The 19,132-nt window shown below is 39.5% G+C and overlaps 1 protein-coding gene across 4 annotated transcripts in view; it reads right to left on the bottom strand.

Moving 5' to 3' along the window:
* garnl3 (GTPase activating Rap/RanGAP domain like 3) overlaps positions 1 to 15,148 on the bottom strand; it is a 93,031-nt gene extending 77,883 nt beyond the window's left edge. For 2 of the 4 annotated variants that reach the window (XM_036579928.1, XM_036579933.1), the window contains exon 1: positions 14,287 to 15,148. In XM_036579928.1, the coding sequence (XP_036435821.1) occupies positions 14,287 to 14,387 (101 nt within the window). In that variant the 5' untranslated portion in view covers positions 14,388 to 15,148. The remainder of the gene's footprint in view (positions 1 to 14,286) is intronic. The other 2 variants (XM_036579931.1, XM_036579929.1) reach the window with 1 other exon arrangement.
* Positions 15,149 to 19,132: the final 3,984 nt, after the last annotated feature.

Here is a 19,132-nt window from a genome sequence, read left to right as displayed (position 1 = left end):
ACTGGCTTCCACAGACAGATTTACCTAGATCATGTTGTCCATAAAATGCAGCTCTTGTTAAATAAACAAACAGAACTAGAGTAGAGTGATGTAAAGCAGATATTTTTACACTTTTGTAAGCTAAATTGCCGGTTCACAGGTGGTTCTGGACAGTAAATACAATGGCTATGTTTGTGTTGTAGACATTGTGACCCCTGGTTTCTATGACTACCACTGTAAAGAAATCTTAGTCTGTAAGGTTCTCTACAATGAGTTGTTTGAAATCAAACTGCTCTGAATGACTCTGTTTACATCTTGATGATTGAATTATGCATACATTTTGAAAAACTGGTGGAATTTACTGTAACGTGCCACACTCAGTTACCAATATTAAACAATGAGCCTCACAGACCATTCGGATCAAACTCCCAGAAATAGCTCTTCCACTATGCGTGTTCTTCCCATATGTATGCATATGTACTCCCACATAAGAACTCCCCTACACTATCACAACATGGCCTCCTGTGCCCACATTGCCTTATATACACTGCACACTCCCCATGTGAATGTACCTTGTGGTAAAAAGTCAACCACTAGCATTTTAACTGGCAGTGAGGCAAACGACAAAATCTCGTTCCCTTTTATGTTGGTCGCAGTTCAGCTGGGTTATAACGGGAAGAAAAGTTTGGTATTCCCCTAGCGAAGCTTCCTGGAGAGAAAAACACTAATGTGTAGGTATGCGTCTTTCAGCCTTAAATGGAAGCAGATGTGGGGAGCGGAGTGCAAGTTTACACAGAGCTGTAATCAGAGCGAGACTCGCTCTTTTATTCCTCTGCCTGATTTCCCCCTCTATTTTTCTCTGCGAACGAGGCGGTCGGGCTAGAGGACCGCAGGCCGCACAGCTGAGAGTGATTAGCGTCAACCATAGCAATGGTACTATCAGAAGGCTACAGCCGCAGGCCAGGCTATTCAAAGGCCAAAGAGAAAGACAGACACGGCTAGTGTGGTACTGAAAGTTCAATGCTATTCCAGTACCACAATGTGGTTAACAATTCAATACTGAAACTTTTGAAACTTTCAACTCCGTATCTAAATAGGCTAAGACTGTGTTGATACTTTACACTACCTGCAGGCACACACTAATTTGATTCAGATTGGGAGAAGCATCCATAACCAAACCTAAAACATACATGTGAAGAGTTTTATTCAGTAACATATGACCTTATGCCCCTTGAAACAAGCAACATGATTTATAACACATTTTCTATTTGTTTTTAACATGATAAATGCTGGGCTACAATGTCCTCATCTCCCTGTTAATCTGCCTGTCCCTAATGAGATGGCGTTTACATTATTTAGTTACTTTTATTTGAAGAATTTTGAAGTCAGGTAGAAGGTTTTATAAGCTGTGACAATTTGAATCTTTGTTTGTTTAACTAAATAAGCATCAGATATTCAGATTTATTTTTGTAGTTACACCACAATTGTTATCAGCAAAGTCAGAGTTTTGTTAAGAATCATTAGCAGTGCAGATAAGTACTAGTTGTAGCTTGACCTCTCTCAATAGAAAATGTTGCTGGCAAGAAGTTGTGGTATGTGTTTAAACATGCACCACACACACACTTGTACTCAATCGAGAATGCACACTTTATGACTCATACAGAGTGTCTCTCATCCCCACCCTGACACACTCAACACTAAGAGCTCCCTCAGTCTCCCTCTCCTCCCGTCTCTGCCTCTCTGTGTACATCGTTCTCTCAGTCTGTAAATGGAAGGTCAGATTCAGCACATATCAGAAATGGCTTCATCATCCGAAGCAGTTTTATCATTAAAGGTTTGAATGCATAACATGATCAGCTATTGTCCATATTTATTCTTCAGTATAAAACATACAAAAAATAGGCATCTGCTGAAGAACTGTCCACTGTTGACATTAAGAGTCGGTTATATCACAGCAATTTTCACTGTTCTAATAAAAAAATATATAGTAACATCCTAATAAAAATAATTATCATTATTACTATTAGGATATTATTATTATTATTATTATTATTATTATTATTATTATTATTGTCACCTGTTTAAGTATTTAAAAGTTAAGTTATACAATTATGATCCTTGTTAATGTGACAGTCTGTAACTGTTTCTTTCCAGTGTAACTTGTAATACAAATATAAATTAAAGGTGATTCTATGTAGCCACATCCCTAGAAAAGGGAACATAATAGCCAAACATCTATGTTGAGCTGAGCATGTGAATTTAGATTAGCGCAACTGTTATCAACTGAGACTTGAGGCAGGACATATGTGCAAGTGATTACTTCATATAAATGAAGTATTAAAAAAAAAAAATGGACATACAACAGGAACAGAAACATGAGGGCTACATAGCACATCAGACTAAACACTTAGAAAGGGGGGGTAACAAACTATACACAGGTGGAAAGACAAATAATGAGGGACTTGAGGGGGCTTGAGAGAAGACTGGAAAGGACAGGGCCAGGAAAGGGAAACCATGACACTAAGCAATAGACTGGCTGATTTTGAAGTTCCACAGACTTATCAGCATTGGCAGAAATCCATTCGATAAAGCACTGATAGTGTCCATTAAAATGTTATATAAGAATGAGCAACCAAACAACTCAGTGTCTGCCTTTAAGAGAATTCATGTTTGAAAATTGAACATAGTGGGAATTTGTGTTATTTGCCAACTTTAAGGATAAGTTTTAACATAAAAGTATAATGTTTTTTTACATGATTTATATGTATATTATTTATGACTTTTTGAGTTTCTCCTGTTTGTATCTGCAGTTTAAGAAATTTTAGAGTGTAGTTTACAGCTATCAGATTTTTAGGTTCTTAAAGTCGGTATCAGTATAGGTTTCAAAATGTTCACATTGGCCTAAGACCTAGTCCAGATCAGATTCATCTCTGTGGCAGCAAATATGAAGGCTCATACGTATTTGCATTCTGTAATATCACTGAGAAATCTGCAGAAAGTGGAGAAAGTGAGCAAAAAAAAAAAACTGTAATGGTCTTAAAATGTATATCTGGCCATGGCTGCAAAGTTTAGAAACCGAAATAGAGAAAAAGAGAACTCTCTCACACATACACTGAGTATTCAGAGGCACACGGCCAGTTTTAACTGCAGTATCGATTGCTGAGTTGATGGACTGGCTGATGGACTGAATGACAGATTGATCAGCTCACTGATTGGCTTACAATGACAAAAAGGCACCAAACTCTCAACACCTTGAATAATTTATGGCGACAAACTTCAAATTCCCATTAAAGGTGTTTTGCCAGTGAACCTTGGCAGAAAGGCAAAAAAGACATTAAGTCAGTGAAACTGAGGAAACAGAGAGTGCTTCATGTGTGTGAAACAAAAAGAGGTCTGTGTGAGGGTGTGCACATGTGTGTGCACACGTGGTGGAGAAATAGCTTTAACAGACATCAGACATACCAGCAAATCTTCAGACAGGATCAAACTATGATGACTACATCCATTTCATCCCTGTACACACACACATACGGAAGTACCCCAGACGCTATAGGAGTCCATAATCCTATTCGGATCGGACTGGTTTTTCAAGAAGACGTCTGTAAAAATGAAATTTACACATTTCCTCAGAAATAAAACTTATGCATCTGTATAGCAACAAAATTACTACAGGAGGTGTGAGTTTTGGGCTGTAATTTCTACGTACTTAGATGTAATATCATGTGTTTTATACATGTAGCTGCCATTATAATTCCCCCTTTGATCAACTTGTGAGATCAAGCTTCTCTGATAAACTACCACCCAGATCAAATAAATGGTTAAAACACTTTCAAAGCAACCAGTGTTTTGCAATTTGGAAAACGTTTAATATGGATATGCACTAGAAGAGTTAATATGGCAAGCAGCAGCAGCCAAAAAACTATTTTTTCCAACGCAATGCAACATCTGCTGGGAAAATCCACCAAAATCAAAGGGACTTGTATCCAAACAAGACTAAATTTATCAGATGACTGCTGAGTTTGGTTAAAAGGTAATTCGCCCTGTTATAAAGGAGAAAAACATTGACATAACTTATCCAGATGGAAACAAAATCACCTAGGAGCTCCTGTAAATAAGGAAATTACCCCAGGACCCCATGTAAATATAACCCTGTCCAAACAGTTCTCATGAATGTATCTAAGAATTTGTCTATTTAATCAGATATTAGAATAAGGTATGAGTTGTTTGGGGGCAAAATGAAATCAATAGTAAAGGACTGTAACATTTTTAATACATTTTTGACTATAAGAGTGCCATAGAACTGCAGAGAATGTTGGGACACGAGTAGCTGATGTATCTAGCAAACTCTCAGCAGAGTTATATAGGGAAATATTTAAAAGAACAAGGCCACAATGCCATTGATGCAAAGCACTGAAAGCTCTGCCTTGTGGAAAATCTTTAGCGTGCTAAAAGTGTGTGAGTATGAGAGCAAGTGAGTTATAAGTAGGCCTGGGTCAGTCAGCAACTTTGTATGTCAGAGTTCCACTGTTTAATAAACTTTTTATGTTTAAGAAATACTATTTTTTTGTTTACTATGTATATTTAGTATTTAATATTATGTAATTAGTCATAACAATAATATTTAACAATTTAAGTAAATGTAAATTATTTTTAAAATGTAAAATAGTTTAAAACAGAACTGAACAATATACAGATAAAACTGCGTTGTACACACGTAAGCAGCAGCTTCTCCAGCTCAGCAAAAGTGGTGCTAAATGTTACTTCACATCCAAATTTAAGTCTTTGTCTCATACATGCACCCCATACCCTCGTGCTTATGTCTATGAGCGTCAGACTCTGCTGGAGTTCAGTAAATTTTACAGTCACTTACGCTGTCAGGACCAGTGGCTTTCAGCATTTTTTCCAGCTTGGTTGAAGCAACAGGCCGCGAGACCCTGCAGCTGTGGTGAGGCGGCAGAGATGGTGGAAACACGAGTCCACCTAGGGGGCTGCTATGCTAAAGGCTAAATCAAGCCTAAAGTCTATCATTACCCCAAGAGATCAGCAGTTTCTTCCATGCATGTGTCAAACATTCAGTCCCTCAATAACAACCTGAACTAACATTAACTCGGACTGTAACTGACTACATAGTAGGAGACGAGTGAAATAATGAAAGAACCTGGCTTAGCCATTCAGGTAAAGGGCTGGTAGCATGTTTTGTATGTTTGTGTATGTTGTTAGCTGGCTTAAGTATCGGGTGTAAATGAAACTAATACTTTAGAAAGAATTCTTATCGGTCTATCACCTAATATCATAGCCTTTCCACAATATTCCAGCATTGCAGATCTTGCCATGAGCATTTTTACTGCTGCTTCTCGGTTCATAACGCCAAAATGTTTAGTCCGCCTACTGGCGCACATGCACGCATCCACCAATACAGTGCCAGTACCAGTGCCAATACTGATAAGGTATCAGTATCGGTGTAACGCTACAATTTAAGAAATACATGTGATGGTTGAGGGCATCAAGGAGACATCTGGAACCAATCTTTGGTCTACAAACAAGCTCAAAAGATTAAAAAAATAACTTCTTGTTACTTTTTACTGTATTTATATTTATATATGTTTCAACCACAAAAACACACCTACTGCCAAAATAAATGGTTTTAAATAATGTGTTTATGTGGTTAGGACTTTTGCACATTAATGTAAATAAATGATGCTGGGGAGAATCATGAAAATGATAACATTAATATTAATTTGCCAGAGTCAAGTTTTTTTGAGAACAAGAATTATGAACACTTTAACTATGCTTCTAAGGACTATACTGTAGGTGTAGTTCACTCTAAGGTGCTGGTCAGAGCATAGAGAGGTAGAGGACTGAACGTTCTGCACTTATCTCAAGGGCAGCAGCAGCCCAGGAGGCAGTAATGTTAGTCGGTATTCGGACACATGTTTGTGAGGGTATGCGGCTGTAAAATTATCAGTGAACAATAAAATGTTCACTAACGTGCTGCAGAACACACACAGCACAGTAACATCATCTGTTTAGTTTTTAACAGCATTACGACATGAAACAGCACAAACATAAACGCTAACTGCTAAACATTAATCACAGCAGCTACAAACCAATAACACAATGCAACTGCAAACTAAAGCAGGTCTGTAAAACTGAAAGTGGTCCATGACTAATAACAATTATACAGGCCTTAACAACAGCTAGTACAAGATATTCATTTCACTCATGCACACAATAGAAGAAGATTAACCAATGAATGAACTTTATTCTGTACCGTTTCTCCTGATTGCCTCACATGCAGAAGAGACCAGAGTAAAAATGGATCTTTTTTTTCTCCAATGCAGCTTTTTATTCTAATAAAAATACATACAAAAATAAATACAACCCTAACTATTAGAACATGTCTACCACATGCTAAATGCTGTAAAATGACTTTAACATACTTAAATATACTTTTACATGGTGCGTTAAAACACAATGTAAAAGTATATTTAATATCAATATAGGCATAACCGTATTGATGTGTATCTGAAAGAGCTCCTAAACAGCCTTTTTTATTCCTGTTTGAGGTCAGCCTACAACAAATAAACCTGTATATCTGTATATATTTTCTTTCAGTACAGATCTACAAAAATGAATCAATACATATTTTTTTCCTTAAAAGCTCCTTATCATGTATACTGTTGTGACCGTAGCCAGTACAGCTTCATATATTTTTCCATAAAGTCTATGCATTTTACTACACAACACTGAGCGTGAGAACAATAAGCTTCTAATGTGTGATATGTTTATCACAGAAACTCATATTGCGGCAACAGTAAAAATACAATTTATCGAGCAGCCCTAACTTGTACAATATAAAGTTGTGCTGCTCTGAATTATCATTCTGCAGGTCAGCTGTCAGGATGTGCACAGGTACTCAAGTCCTCTGTTAACTGTTCGAGGAGCCAGTAATTCAACACTGAAATTACTAAGCTATTTCATCACAGGAAGACAGAGATAATATACAGGCTAATAATGCAGTGATGTTACGTTGAAACAGGACAGTAAAACGCGACTGTTTTGCTCATATTTGTGAGTATCTATATATTGTATTACACTTCCCTATAAAACACAAGTGCCTTAACATGAGCACTTTGCCAAGGATGAGGATGTTACTTAGAAGGCAGAGATGCAGAGATATAGTGGCCAGTTCTAGCACATATTTTTTGCTAGCAATGCTAATCACTCTAGCTGATGTAAGCTAGCCCGAGAAACAGGGAAAATATATTTCCCCCGATCGGCCACTGAGGTGAAAATATCTTGTGTAGAAGTCCTCTTCAGCATCCAACACCGTTCCAGTTAGTTGTACTTTTAGGCCGACACAAAAACCTACCGATTTCCCTCAGCTATTTTTGAGTAATGAAACGTTTTTAAACTTTAGCCTCCTAACACCAGTGCGATCAACCAAAAAGCAAATCTGCAGCCTTACACTAATTTTAGTCAAAGTCTGTTTTTTTTTCCCTTTTTGTTGCTGCTTTTTATTACAGTTAACCAAATATCTGTTCATTAACTTTTATAGACACTTGAATATTAAAGTTAGTCAGAATGCACCTAGTCAGCTGGCAGTATGTTGAATCACATACAAAGTTAAATCACTAATTTAACCAATCACATATGAATCACCACTTACACAAGCTGAAGGCAATATGTGAATGTTAAGCTTTGTGGTTTTATATATATATAAAAATAAAAAACAAATGTAATCCAGTGCAGAAGTGGGCTGTGTGACCTTCAACTGGCATTGAAGGTACTCAAATAAATATATATATATATATATATATATATATATATATATATATATATATATATATATATATATATATATATATACACCTCGCTTTCTACGTATGCTGCTAAAAGGAAGAAAGGAAGCTCAAATTAAAATACAGCATCGTGTGTGACATTCAAAGGCTCTCCAGGCGCACGGCCTGCCCGCCCACGCTTCATTTTCACCAACAGCTCTTTCTTTAAGACTGTCTGCCTGCTTAAAACACGACATCCTTGCAGGTCAGACGTCCATGGCTTTGCATAAACACTATTTAAAAAGTGATTACAATAGTGTGGCAGTACTGTGGGCTTTTAGATAAAGAAGTCTGTGCTATGCTGGCTTGTGTAAGAACTAAAAATGTAACGCCTACAAGTTGGTACAAATCAGTCAGGCCAAGTCCGCCTTCATGTAAACAATTAGCCCAACGTTCTGTAACAAGCACATGACTATAAAAAGACGTGTCGACTAGCATGTATACTGTAATGCTCATATGTCCATTAACAATAAATAGACAGCACACATTATTTATATAACTGCTCTAGCCATGAGTCACACTGAAAGGGAAGTAGACTAATTTAGACCTTTAAAAATGTAAAGTCTTACATAGGGTGTGCATAATGTATGGATACTTTCCACACTGAACGTACTGTTGAAACCACACAGGCCAACTGTAATGAGGTCTGTTATGAGGTCAGTGCTACACATGGCAGTATACCATAATCCTTTGGGAGTCCATAGGTATTAAAACATAAGACGAATGCCGTATGCCGTTGCCTTGGAGTTCCATGTATAAGCTGTGGAAATCCTTTCACAAAAATTTGGGTAAATTCCACACTTTATTGCATTACACTACACTCTTAACCTGGATTAAAAAGCCTTGGTGATGACGCAATTGGTACCATAGGTTAATAAATGTCTTTAAGCAACTTTGTGACTTATTTTGTTCCTTTTCTTAGTACAGCCTACAGTACTTTAATTACCCTTAAACGTCTCATATTCTTGTACCTTTTTCCCCTAAAGTCGGCTTATAATGTTTGCTTGGTTTTAAGTAATAAAAACAGTCTTAAACCTTTTCACCATGACTAATTTCCAGCCTCTATTAATCCTTTAGACTTGAACAGGATGTACTTGTAAGACCGATGTATGCAAATGACCTCTGCTGTGCTTGCCTGTTCTGTATTGTGCTTCAATGTGTAGAACCACCTGCTACATTCAGGCAGAAAAAAAAATAACCACAGCCACTTCTTTTGGAGGTCTGCATTCTTAGGAAGGCTGCAATGATACATTTGTTCCACAACAGCCAAGAGCATGTGTGATTGTTTCCCCACCTCTGCTACATACTGTTTGTAGTAACAACACTCCTTATCACTTCAGTGTGAATGAGTGTCTAAACTGCTGTGGAGTGGGTAGCTGTGACATCAAAACCGTGACTAATTCAAAATGAGCTATTTTTGCAGCTTCATTAACATATGTGGACTGTATGGCCTTGGATGGACACCTTAACCATGCTTACACTGTACATCAAACTGACTTATTTCAAGAGCCAATTGTTGCTTCCTGCCAGATGACATGGTCACTTTTACCGCTTTCACTGTTAATAAAATAAGGCTGCTAAGCTAAGGAGGGAAGCTTTTACTGAATAAACCCCGACAAGCATCCTTCCTATGAAAAACCCTGCTATCAATCATAGTTCAAGTCTATCTAACTGCTTTTTTCTTTACATTTGTTTTGCTGTAGCCCAACTACTTTCATTGTGGTCTACTTTGGCAGTTTACTTAAGGACAGTCCTGGAACTGCATCCCCAACACGTGAAGGTACATAGATTATACGTACATTGAGTATACATATGTAGAGTTATAATGATGACCTTCTAGGTTTTCTATTTTATTGCATTTTTTTCACCACCACTGTGATTAATGTTGGATTCCCTCTTCTCCTGTCTGTGGAGAGACCCCTTTACACCTTCTTGCTAACTATCACACCACCCATATCATAAAAAACATTCTATTTGTTTACCACACTGCAGTACTGAAAGGTATTGAACGTTTAGGTACACTGTGCAATGTGCGATACATCACTGTGTCACTGTTGGTGTCACGTAACAGTTCATTTTCAGTTTTAAAACACAAACAAATAGTAAATTTGCTTTCTGGAAATTTAGTTTCTATTAATTTTACAATAACGTATAAGGTTCCCTTTGGTATTTAAGAGAAGAAAACAGAACAAAACAGTTCAAGTTACAGCATTACAGTACCAGTACGTGTTCATTAGCTCAAATATTGTCTTATATCATGATGCCATGATACATTTAGTAAATACTGTAATGCTGAATGTATTAGTACCGCCCAGTACCACCTCAACTGCACTTGAACTGCTGTTAATGATTTGAATCAAAGGGGAATGTAGTAAACAGAGCTTTAAACACTGATTTCTGTGTAATAAACAATTAAAGTGTCAACAAAGTCATTCAGAGCGGTTTCATGTGAAATGCTCCATTCTAGAGAAACACAGTATGTTTTAGTATGCAACTTTTTACAGTGGTGGTGGTGATTATAATTATTATTATTATTATTATTATTATTATTATTATACAAAATGACTATTGAACATGCCTGATGCCTGAGACATTGTTCTATGATAGGTATTAGGCCAAAACCTCCTCAAAACTAATTTTAAAATGCATTCATGATGGAAAGGGAAATGCAGGGCAATTATTTAAAAATTATATCCTGATATTTTTTTTGATTTGCCATTGTTTTACCATTACTGATTAGCCATGCACCGGTCAGTCATTTTTTAGGCCAATTCTGATTTTTTACATCAAAATAGGCCAATGGCAGGCTCCTGAGTGGCGCAACCATCTAAGCGTTGGCCTTATCATCAAGAGATCGTAAGTTCGATTCCTGGTGATGCTCCAGCCATCCAAGTCCAGTAGAGCACAATTGGCCTCGCTCTCTCTGGGTGGGTAGGATAAGGAAGAAATTGGCAATTGGCCAATGGCATTCTTTGTGGTATTTGTTTGTTTTGTTTTTTTTTTAACCTTAAGCTCACCTCGCACTGTATGGGCTAAATGAACGCATGAAACTAATTTATTTCTAGTACTTTCTACTAGCCAAAGTTGTAATATAAGTAACTTGCTGTTTAACAGGCTAAATTGGCCTTAAAACTATTTTTTTCGTTAAATTTAAAGTTGCCTATTTATATAACATGAATCAAAGTACTACACTGAAAGTAAGACGTGACTTTTCAAGTAAGTCATGCAGAATTGTGCTATGACATTTTGGTACAGGTCCAGCAGCAGCAGCGGTCAAATACAATGTGAGTGCACGTACCTGACTCACGCTATTTATGTCATGTCAGCAGAAATGAAAATAAACTAACCGGTTGCCGTTTGCGTGTTTGGAGCAAAAAAACTGACATTTCCGATCTGTAAAGAAATCAGAGTCAGCAAGCTTCTGTCTGCACCAATTCCCATGAAAAGACACTGAATGACTTTGTTTACAACTTAGCAACTGAATAATGCAGACATTTGGAAAAATTCCTCTTTAAAATAGAATAACATTTAAACTGAAACTATTAAAACTTAACAGATAAGTTCAAGGTAGGGCTGGACATACAATGAGATGCTCAATAAAGCTGTGGGATATCAGGATAATATGAAAAGCAAAAAACATTATAAAATATTGTAAGTCTGACTGGATGGGCCACGAGTGGACTCTTCTCTATGGTGCACTATAAGGCTAAAAAACAATCGGCATCCCATGAAGATCTTTTTCTATAAAGGCTATAAAAACAGATCTGTATTTTTTATTTTGTGTATTGGCCTACAAAAATTACATATTTTATTCCTTACATGCTCCTTATGGTGATGCAAGTTTGTTGTGACCCACAACACTGAGAGTGAAAAAAGTATTTTTAAAGGCTAGTACTTCAGGATTGTTTTTGAGATGTGCACGTGTTTTGTAACTGATCGTGGAGCCTGCCAGGGTTCCCAAATACGTATCTCTGGCGACGTGCGCGATAATAGACCCTTTTCACACTCCCACATTCGAAGCAGCAGAATTCGTCATACCGCAGCATTGGCTTTAACGAATGAGAATGCAGTTCTCCTCTCTGATGTAGAGGACTCTTATTTTTACATCCTTATTAAGAAATTTACCAAATTTCTCCACAAAGACATCATTCATTTATTAAATCTGTCTCCTTTCAGAGAGGAGAAAGCTTGACAGGGGCTATATGCTTTTCTTTGAGAATTACCTGCAGGACTACAAAGGTAAATTAAGGATATCGTGAGAAGTTACCAAACAAGGTTAGATAAGTTCAGCTGTCTAATGTTTACTAGAATATAGTCAATATTTTAAGAGTAAAGTTAATGTAGTCCATTTTACCTTCCTGGATTTTGGTTGTATTATGCGATTTTTCACTTTTTTACATTTCCCTCTTTCTAATGTTAATGCTATTTTGTACACTGTCCAATGTTGTAATGCCTGTCCAACTGTCCAGTGTCTGTCCAGGTCAGTGTTCTTATGTAAACTGACCAACATGACATTGTTTAATTTAATTCAGTGTTTGAGCAGTAATATCACCAATGCTAACGGTTAGTGGAAAAGCATCAAAACAGACCGATCAACACAGTCTACCTAACATTAGCTGACCAAGTTGATTCCACCAGTTTTTTTTTTATTATTTTTTAGTTTTATTTATAGACAGCATCACATTCTCTTGTCAGACAGATTTTCACCTTCTTTAAATCTGTACAGCTCGCCCACCTAGTGCCAAGACAACAAGCGTAAAGCTTGTCAAGCTTGCTTCTCTCTAAAAATGCAAACTGCTCCACCAAACGACATAAATACCGCTAAATATCTTAATAAGAACGTAAAAAAATGAGTCCTCTACATTCCCATTCGTAAACGCGGCCTCTGCTGTAGTATTAATCCATTTTATCATCACAAGCCTTAACGATGTGTTTATCGCTGAAACTGATATCACATTAACTATACAAATACGATTTAATGTGCAGCTGTACTTCAAAGCCAGTTTATAAAGACTGTATCTGCCCAGTGAGTGTTTCACTGCATTTGCTGCTTACATCTATACTTATTGTGAATGAAGGTGAAGTTTGTTGCTGAGAGAAGTGGAGGATGGGACGAGACGTCTGTAATTGCTTGCGGCCACTGTGTGAGACATCAGTTGCATCTGAAAGTCTTTCTATGGCTGGTACAGGGCCTGATAGACTCGCTGCGGGTGGGAGCGGTGCAGCTCCGCGGGAGAGCCCTATTGATCCAGAGCAAACACTCAATCACCCAGACACACACACACCACTGACGCAAGACACACAGACACTGCTTCAAAAGCACACAATCACATATACAAGCACATATACTCATCACTGATACTCGCACATACAATCACACATACGTGCACAAGCAACACTGTAGCCATGCTCGAACACTACTGATGCAGCCATACACGTTACATACAGACACAGACACACACACATACAGCCTTAGAGAGAGACACACTCACACAGAGCCAAACTCTCTCTCTCTGTCTCTCTCTCTCTCTTTCTCTCACACACACACACACCACACTCCGTACTGCGACACCCCGCGCGCTGTTGTTGCTGTGCTGTGTCTGGATCTGTTAATGAGATGACCTTTCTAATCCATAAACCGAAACTATTGCGGCACTATTGACAGAAATGCGCCATATTTCAGCGCACTAAAATCCCCACCGCATAAATTGTGAGCATCGACTATCCGGTTGGCAGCATCTTTGGCCACTTTTCTGTAAAAATGTTGGGGACACTGCGGGCTGCGGCGCCCACCCGGGCTTCGAGCTCCCTCTTTCGGCTGGAGGGGAACCCCCCGGACCCTCAAAGCTTGTGTGTTGAAGTTGGCTTCCCATTCGAACAGTCCGTTCCACCTTAAATGGTGCGGTCGTTACTTTCTGGCGCCAACTGCTGCACTAATTTAAGGCAGAGCGGCCAACTCGAATAAGAAGCGTCCAACAACCACTAATACTGTGTGAATTTTCCCGTTCCACCTTAAATGGCGCAGCAGTTCCACTCCGGCGCCTGCACCATTTAAGGTGGAACGGGAAAATTCCAACAAGAAGCTGGCGAATAGTAACTTAAGCTTCGTCTAACAACCTGGGGAGGAAAAAACTCTTTCTCTCATAAAGTCTTTTACTACAGAAAAAATGTTGAATTAAATGTTACTTTTAAACAGACAGTGTCAAATGAACACCTCCACCATCCACCATCCGCCCACAGCACTCTTTCAAGTCCTTCTCGAGCCGAACGAGCTGAGAGAGTTCCCCTAATTGAGTACTGGGGGCTACACGGTGTTCGTCTGTATGGCCGTCTAAAGCTGCGCTTCACTAATGCTGCCACAAGCTGGAGGTGCCGTCCACTGAGGGGGTCGATGGTGTTATCCCACCGGTGCCCATCACAACCCCAGTGCGAACATCTCCATCCCTCTCCTCCCCAAATAACTCACCTCGTTATTTCGAAGCTGCAGCCTTTCCTCAGCAGATGGGCTCTCTTCCGCATGATGCCCGCCTTCTCCCGGCCCAGGTACATGTTAATGTCCGAGCTCATCGTGGACAGGACACTTTCACTGAAACCCGCGGAGCCACAGCGGAGGAGCGGAAAACAGGCTGCCGGTCCGAGTCACAGCCTTACCGTGTGTGGCGAGAACAGAGACCGTGAGACTGAAGAAGGCAAGGCTGGTTTTTTACCTCAGAGGGAGAAAAAGAGTAAGAAAGGAGGAAGAAGCACTCCGCTCTCGGCTAGGCTTGGACGGTGTTGGGGAAACACCTCACAAACTCCATCCAGACTCAGGGCTGTGGTATGCGAAAACAGACCGAGCTCCTCTCGGAAGTGGGCTAAAACTTGTCAGAGCCGAGATAAAAACTTGTTAAAGCCCGAGCTTAAACGCGTTTCGCCCGCCGTCTCCTCCTTCTCTCTTCTTTCCAGCCGATGTCTGTAACGGACTCTCTCCTCAAGAGCGGTTAGCTGCACGAGCTCTGCCCCAACCAACCGCCGAGTCTGCGCGGTCCTAAAGGCTATACGAGCAACACAGCGGCTCCCTCCTATAGGCTTCTCCTCACAACTAGCCAAACATGGACAGACCCGGCTTTCCCTTGTCTTTTCTGCCCAAGTCTGCGTAGTTATCAAACTGTAGGTGAGGGATTATGAAGTAGGAGTGGAGTGGAGGTTTTAACGTTCAGTCTTCAAATACAAAAATACAAAAAGCTACATATTTAACCCGTAAGAGACTGAACAGTGGGGGTTACCTTTTTAGACCGTTTTGTAGAGCCAGGCTACCTCCGAATAAGGCGCCACGAAATCAAAACCTCTCTCTCTCTCTCTCTCTCTCTCTCTCTCTCTCTCTCTCTCTCTCTCTCTCTCTCTCTCTCGCTCTATCTCTTCACACACGCATTTGTATTCCTATCTTCGTGGGAATCATTGACTTGTATTACTGTAGCTAAACGCTATGTCCACACGTAAACCAACCCTGACCATAACCTTAGGAACCAAAGTGAAACCTTTGGTCTGGCTGCCAAACCACTCAAATGTCTTTACACCTTAAAATCTTTAATGTTTTTCACCATCTTGAGCACGTTAGGTCCCCGGAATGAGCTAAATACAAGGCCACAAATATACACACTCTTATTTAAATATCCCTGGAACTAAGAGGGCTTATTGTCAATCACAGCCAGCACTGAAAATGTCAGCTGGGCCATCCTGAAATACCATTTCATGCATAGCTGTCCATAACAAGGCGGCTAACGGTCACTACTGGTGTAACAAACTTTAGGCTCCCCCTCTCAGCAAGCAGAGAGTGCAATAAATCTCCTCTGAGTAAGGTTCTTCTTAGTTGCAGAGAAATGTGGGAAGTATGACTGACATAGAATTCAAATCCCCCGAATATGCCAGCTTCTCTGCAGCCTATGATGTAATATAATATGATGTAATGTATATCAGCCGTAACATTAAAATCACCTCCATGTTTCTACACTCATTGTCCATTTTATCAGCTCCTCTTACCATATAGGTCCACTTTGTAGTCCTACAATTACAGACTGTAGTGCATCTGTTTGTACTTTGATAGCCCCCTTTCACGCTGTACTTCAATGGTCAGGACCACCAAAGAGCAGGTATTATTTGGGTCGTGGATCATTCTCAGCACTGCAGTGACACTGACGTAGTGGTGATTTGTTAGTGTGTGTTGTACTGGTACGAGTGGATCAGACACAGCAGTGCTGATCTTGTTTTTAATCACTGTCTGATCTTGTTTAATCACTGTCTGATCTTGTTTTTAATCACTGTCTGCCAAATTTTGTCCACTCAATGTCCACTCTATTAGACACACCTATGTGGTTGGTCCTGCATCAGATTTTCCAGGATGCTGCCCACAGGATGCTGTTGGCTTAATATTTTTGGTTGGTGGACTATTCTCAGTCCAGCAGTGACAGGTGTTTAAAAACTCCAGTAGCACTGCTGTGTCTGATCTACTTGTATCAGCACAACACACACTAACACACCACCACTGTGTCAGTATCACTGCAGTCCTGAGAATGATCCGGACTACAGATGGACTACAGTCTGTGATTGTAGAACTACAAAGTGCACCTATATGGTAAGTGGAGCTGATAAAATTGATATATTATTATTATTTCAAGACTTTTATTTTTTTATTCAGCAACTATTCAGTAGCTACCATGAAGCTAATAAATTAGATATAAGTGAGGAAATGACATTGTGGACCCACATATAGACCTACAATCTTTAAGAGCTTAACAAGGTACCATTCAAGCACTGAAAAGAATAATAATAAGCCATAAGCATGTCATACTAATCTGTGTAAACTTGTGTTTTTGCCATTAGTCTTGCAATGTGTTACTCAAATAATAGTCAGAACATGATTCATGAGCATAGTGCTAAAAGATTCTGACCTGAGGTTATTTTCAGTCATTCTAAAGGCCTGCAGACATGTAAAGTGTGTTTGCATGTGTGTGTTCCTCTAGGACTCTATTTAACTCATCAGCAAGTGTATTACATTTCAGCGTATGCCTCATTAACACATAATTAGGGGAACTATTCCCCTTGCTTCAAAAATAGCAGCATGCTAGTTGGCAAATGGGAACCATGCACATCCTACCCATTAAAATTTTTTTCAGACAGACAAATTACAAAGAGTTTTTGTGAATTTGCTCCCCATAGACTGCAATAAATTGCATTTCTTGATTAGATTTTGACTGTAACTGTCATAGAGTTCGTAACAATAACTGGAAATGAAGCAAACCCAACTGAGGGAAATCTAATCTTCTGCTTCACATTTCTTGACATGGAAACAATCAGATACAGAGAGTGTGTTAAGTCATACTAGCTCTGTGCTGTAGTGTCTGTCTGCCAAATTTTGTTTCACACTCATGCAGCTGTGATTCACCCAAATGAAATGCCAGACATATATTTAAAAAGTCCTCTCTCCTCTACAAAAGAGAGGACTTCAGCATTTCCATTATGCTTTGAATCCAAATGGTGCAATCACTTAGAAATGAAGGCTCGTTTGAATGCAGCTCACTCTCAACTTAAGTGCATTTACATTATGTAGATGTGAGGCGGACACACTTCTGAGTTGTCAGCCAAGGAGAACAAGGAGTTTGTGCTACTTGAAGTTTATTTTAGTATATATGCTGCTTTTTAGTCATTTTTATCCAATTTTCAATTTCCATTGTGCAAGGACTCTGTGGGCAGGTCGGTGTTCGGGCATATGAAGCCTCAAACTGGGAAGATTTTTATTTTATTGTGCTTTCTTCAAAGGTAGCCTAGATCTTGAAAGGTAAACTAGCTTATGCCATACAGCCCTGTACATGATAAATATGTAACTATTTATATTTGTAGGAATTTCAGTGACTGAGAGTGATTAAATTGAGTATCATATGAATTGAGGATATGGTGAAAGCCTGCAACCATGTTTTTTCAAGGCACTGGCAGATTGTGATTACAGGTTTGCTCAATATGTTTTAAGCAAAGCAACACACGTGTAGTCTCTTTCTTCAGGCCCTATAATGGCCATTCTGCCAGTGGAATGGAAATGGACTAATAAATGGATATAATGAGCAAAAATATATTTCCCTGTAACTCTTTTATCAGATTGACTAGGACACAGTTGGCACTCTGTATTGAGCTGCTAGTGAGCAACTGGGGCGGGAAGTAGACAGGTGAGAACCCCCTGCCTGTCCACAAAGGCTGCTGTGCCAAGATAAAATGGTCAGCAAAACTGCAGATTTCTTAATAACAAAAAATTGTGCACGACTGCAACAATAAAAAATAGCATTTAAACAGAATGAAAACACCTTTATAAATGTTGACTTGCTTGCTCACCTGCCAAGATGAAAATCCAGTTTGCTTCCATTTTCGTAAATCACATATATTTCAATCAAAGTATAGACCGATTGGCCAAAACATCACCACTTGCCTAATATGCTGCTGGCCATCCACATGCCACCAAAACAGCTCCAACCTGCCGAAGCATGGACTCTTCAAGACCTTTGAATATACGCTGAGGTAACTGGCACCAAGACATTAGTGACAGATCCTTTACGTCCTGTAAGTTGCAAGGGCTGCTTGATTAGATTGAGATCTGGGGAATTTAAAGGACATGGCAACACCTTGAACTCTTTGCCACGTTCCTCAAATCTTTCCCGAACAATGTGTGCAGTGTGGCAGAGCACACTACCCTGCTGTAAGAGGCCACTGCTGTCAGGGAATACCTTCATAACGCTTGCTTCATAACGATTTTTCGTTAGGTGGCACATGTCAAAGATGTCCACATGGATGTCCGGACCCAGAACATTGCCCAGCATTGCATCACACTCCCCCGCTGACTTATCTTCTTCCCATGCTGGTGCCATCACATCCCCAGGTAAATGCCACACACGTACCCGAACGGGACTCTTTGGCCCAGGCAACCTCCTTCTATTGCTCCAAGGTCCTTTTTCTGTCGCTCCAAAGTGTCCACCCTACTCTTTCTGTAAGATTGGACCAGACAAGGTGTCTTTGTTGTCCTTGTACATTAATGAGCCATGGCCACCCAACACCCTGTTGCCGGTTGGTGATGTGTCCTTCTTTGGACCACTATCGGTTGGTACTCAACACTGCTGACAGGGAGCACAGCACAAGCCCCACACGGTCATCCTCAAAGTCAATCAGGTCTTCGTGCCTGCCCATTTCTCCCACATCCAACAAGTCCACTATGAGAACTGACCGTCTGCTTACTGTCTCACATATCCTAGACCTTTACATTTGCTGCTGTTGCAAGATAAACAACATTGTTT

Source organism: Colossoma macropomum, unplaced genomic scaffold (genome assembly GCF_904425465.1).
Source record: "Colossoma macropomum unplaced genomic scaffold, Colossoma_macropomum, whole genome shotgun sequence".
In the NCBI taxonomy this organism is placed as follows: Eukaryota; Metazoa; Chordata; class Actinopteri; order Characiformes; family Serrasalmidae; genus Colossoma; species Colossoma macropomum.
The sequence above is the reverse complement of the archived record's forward strand: the minus strand, read 5'-3'. Positions and strand labels throughout refer to the sequence as shown.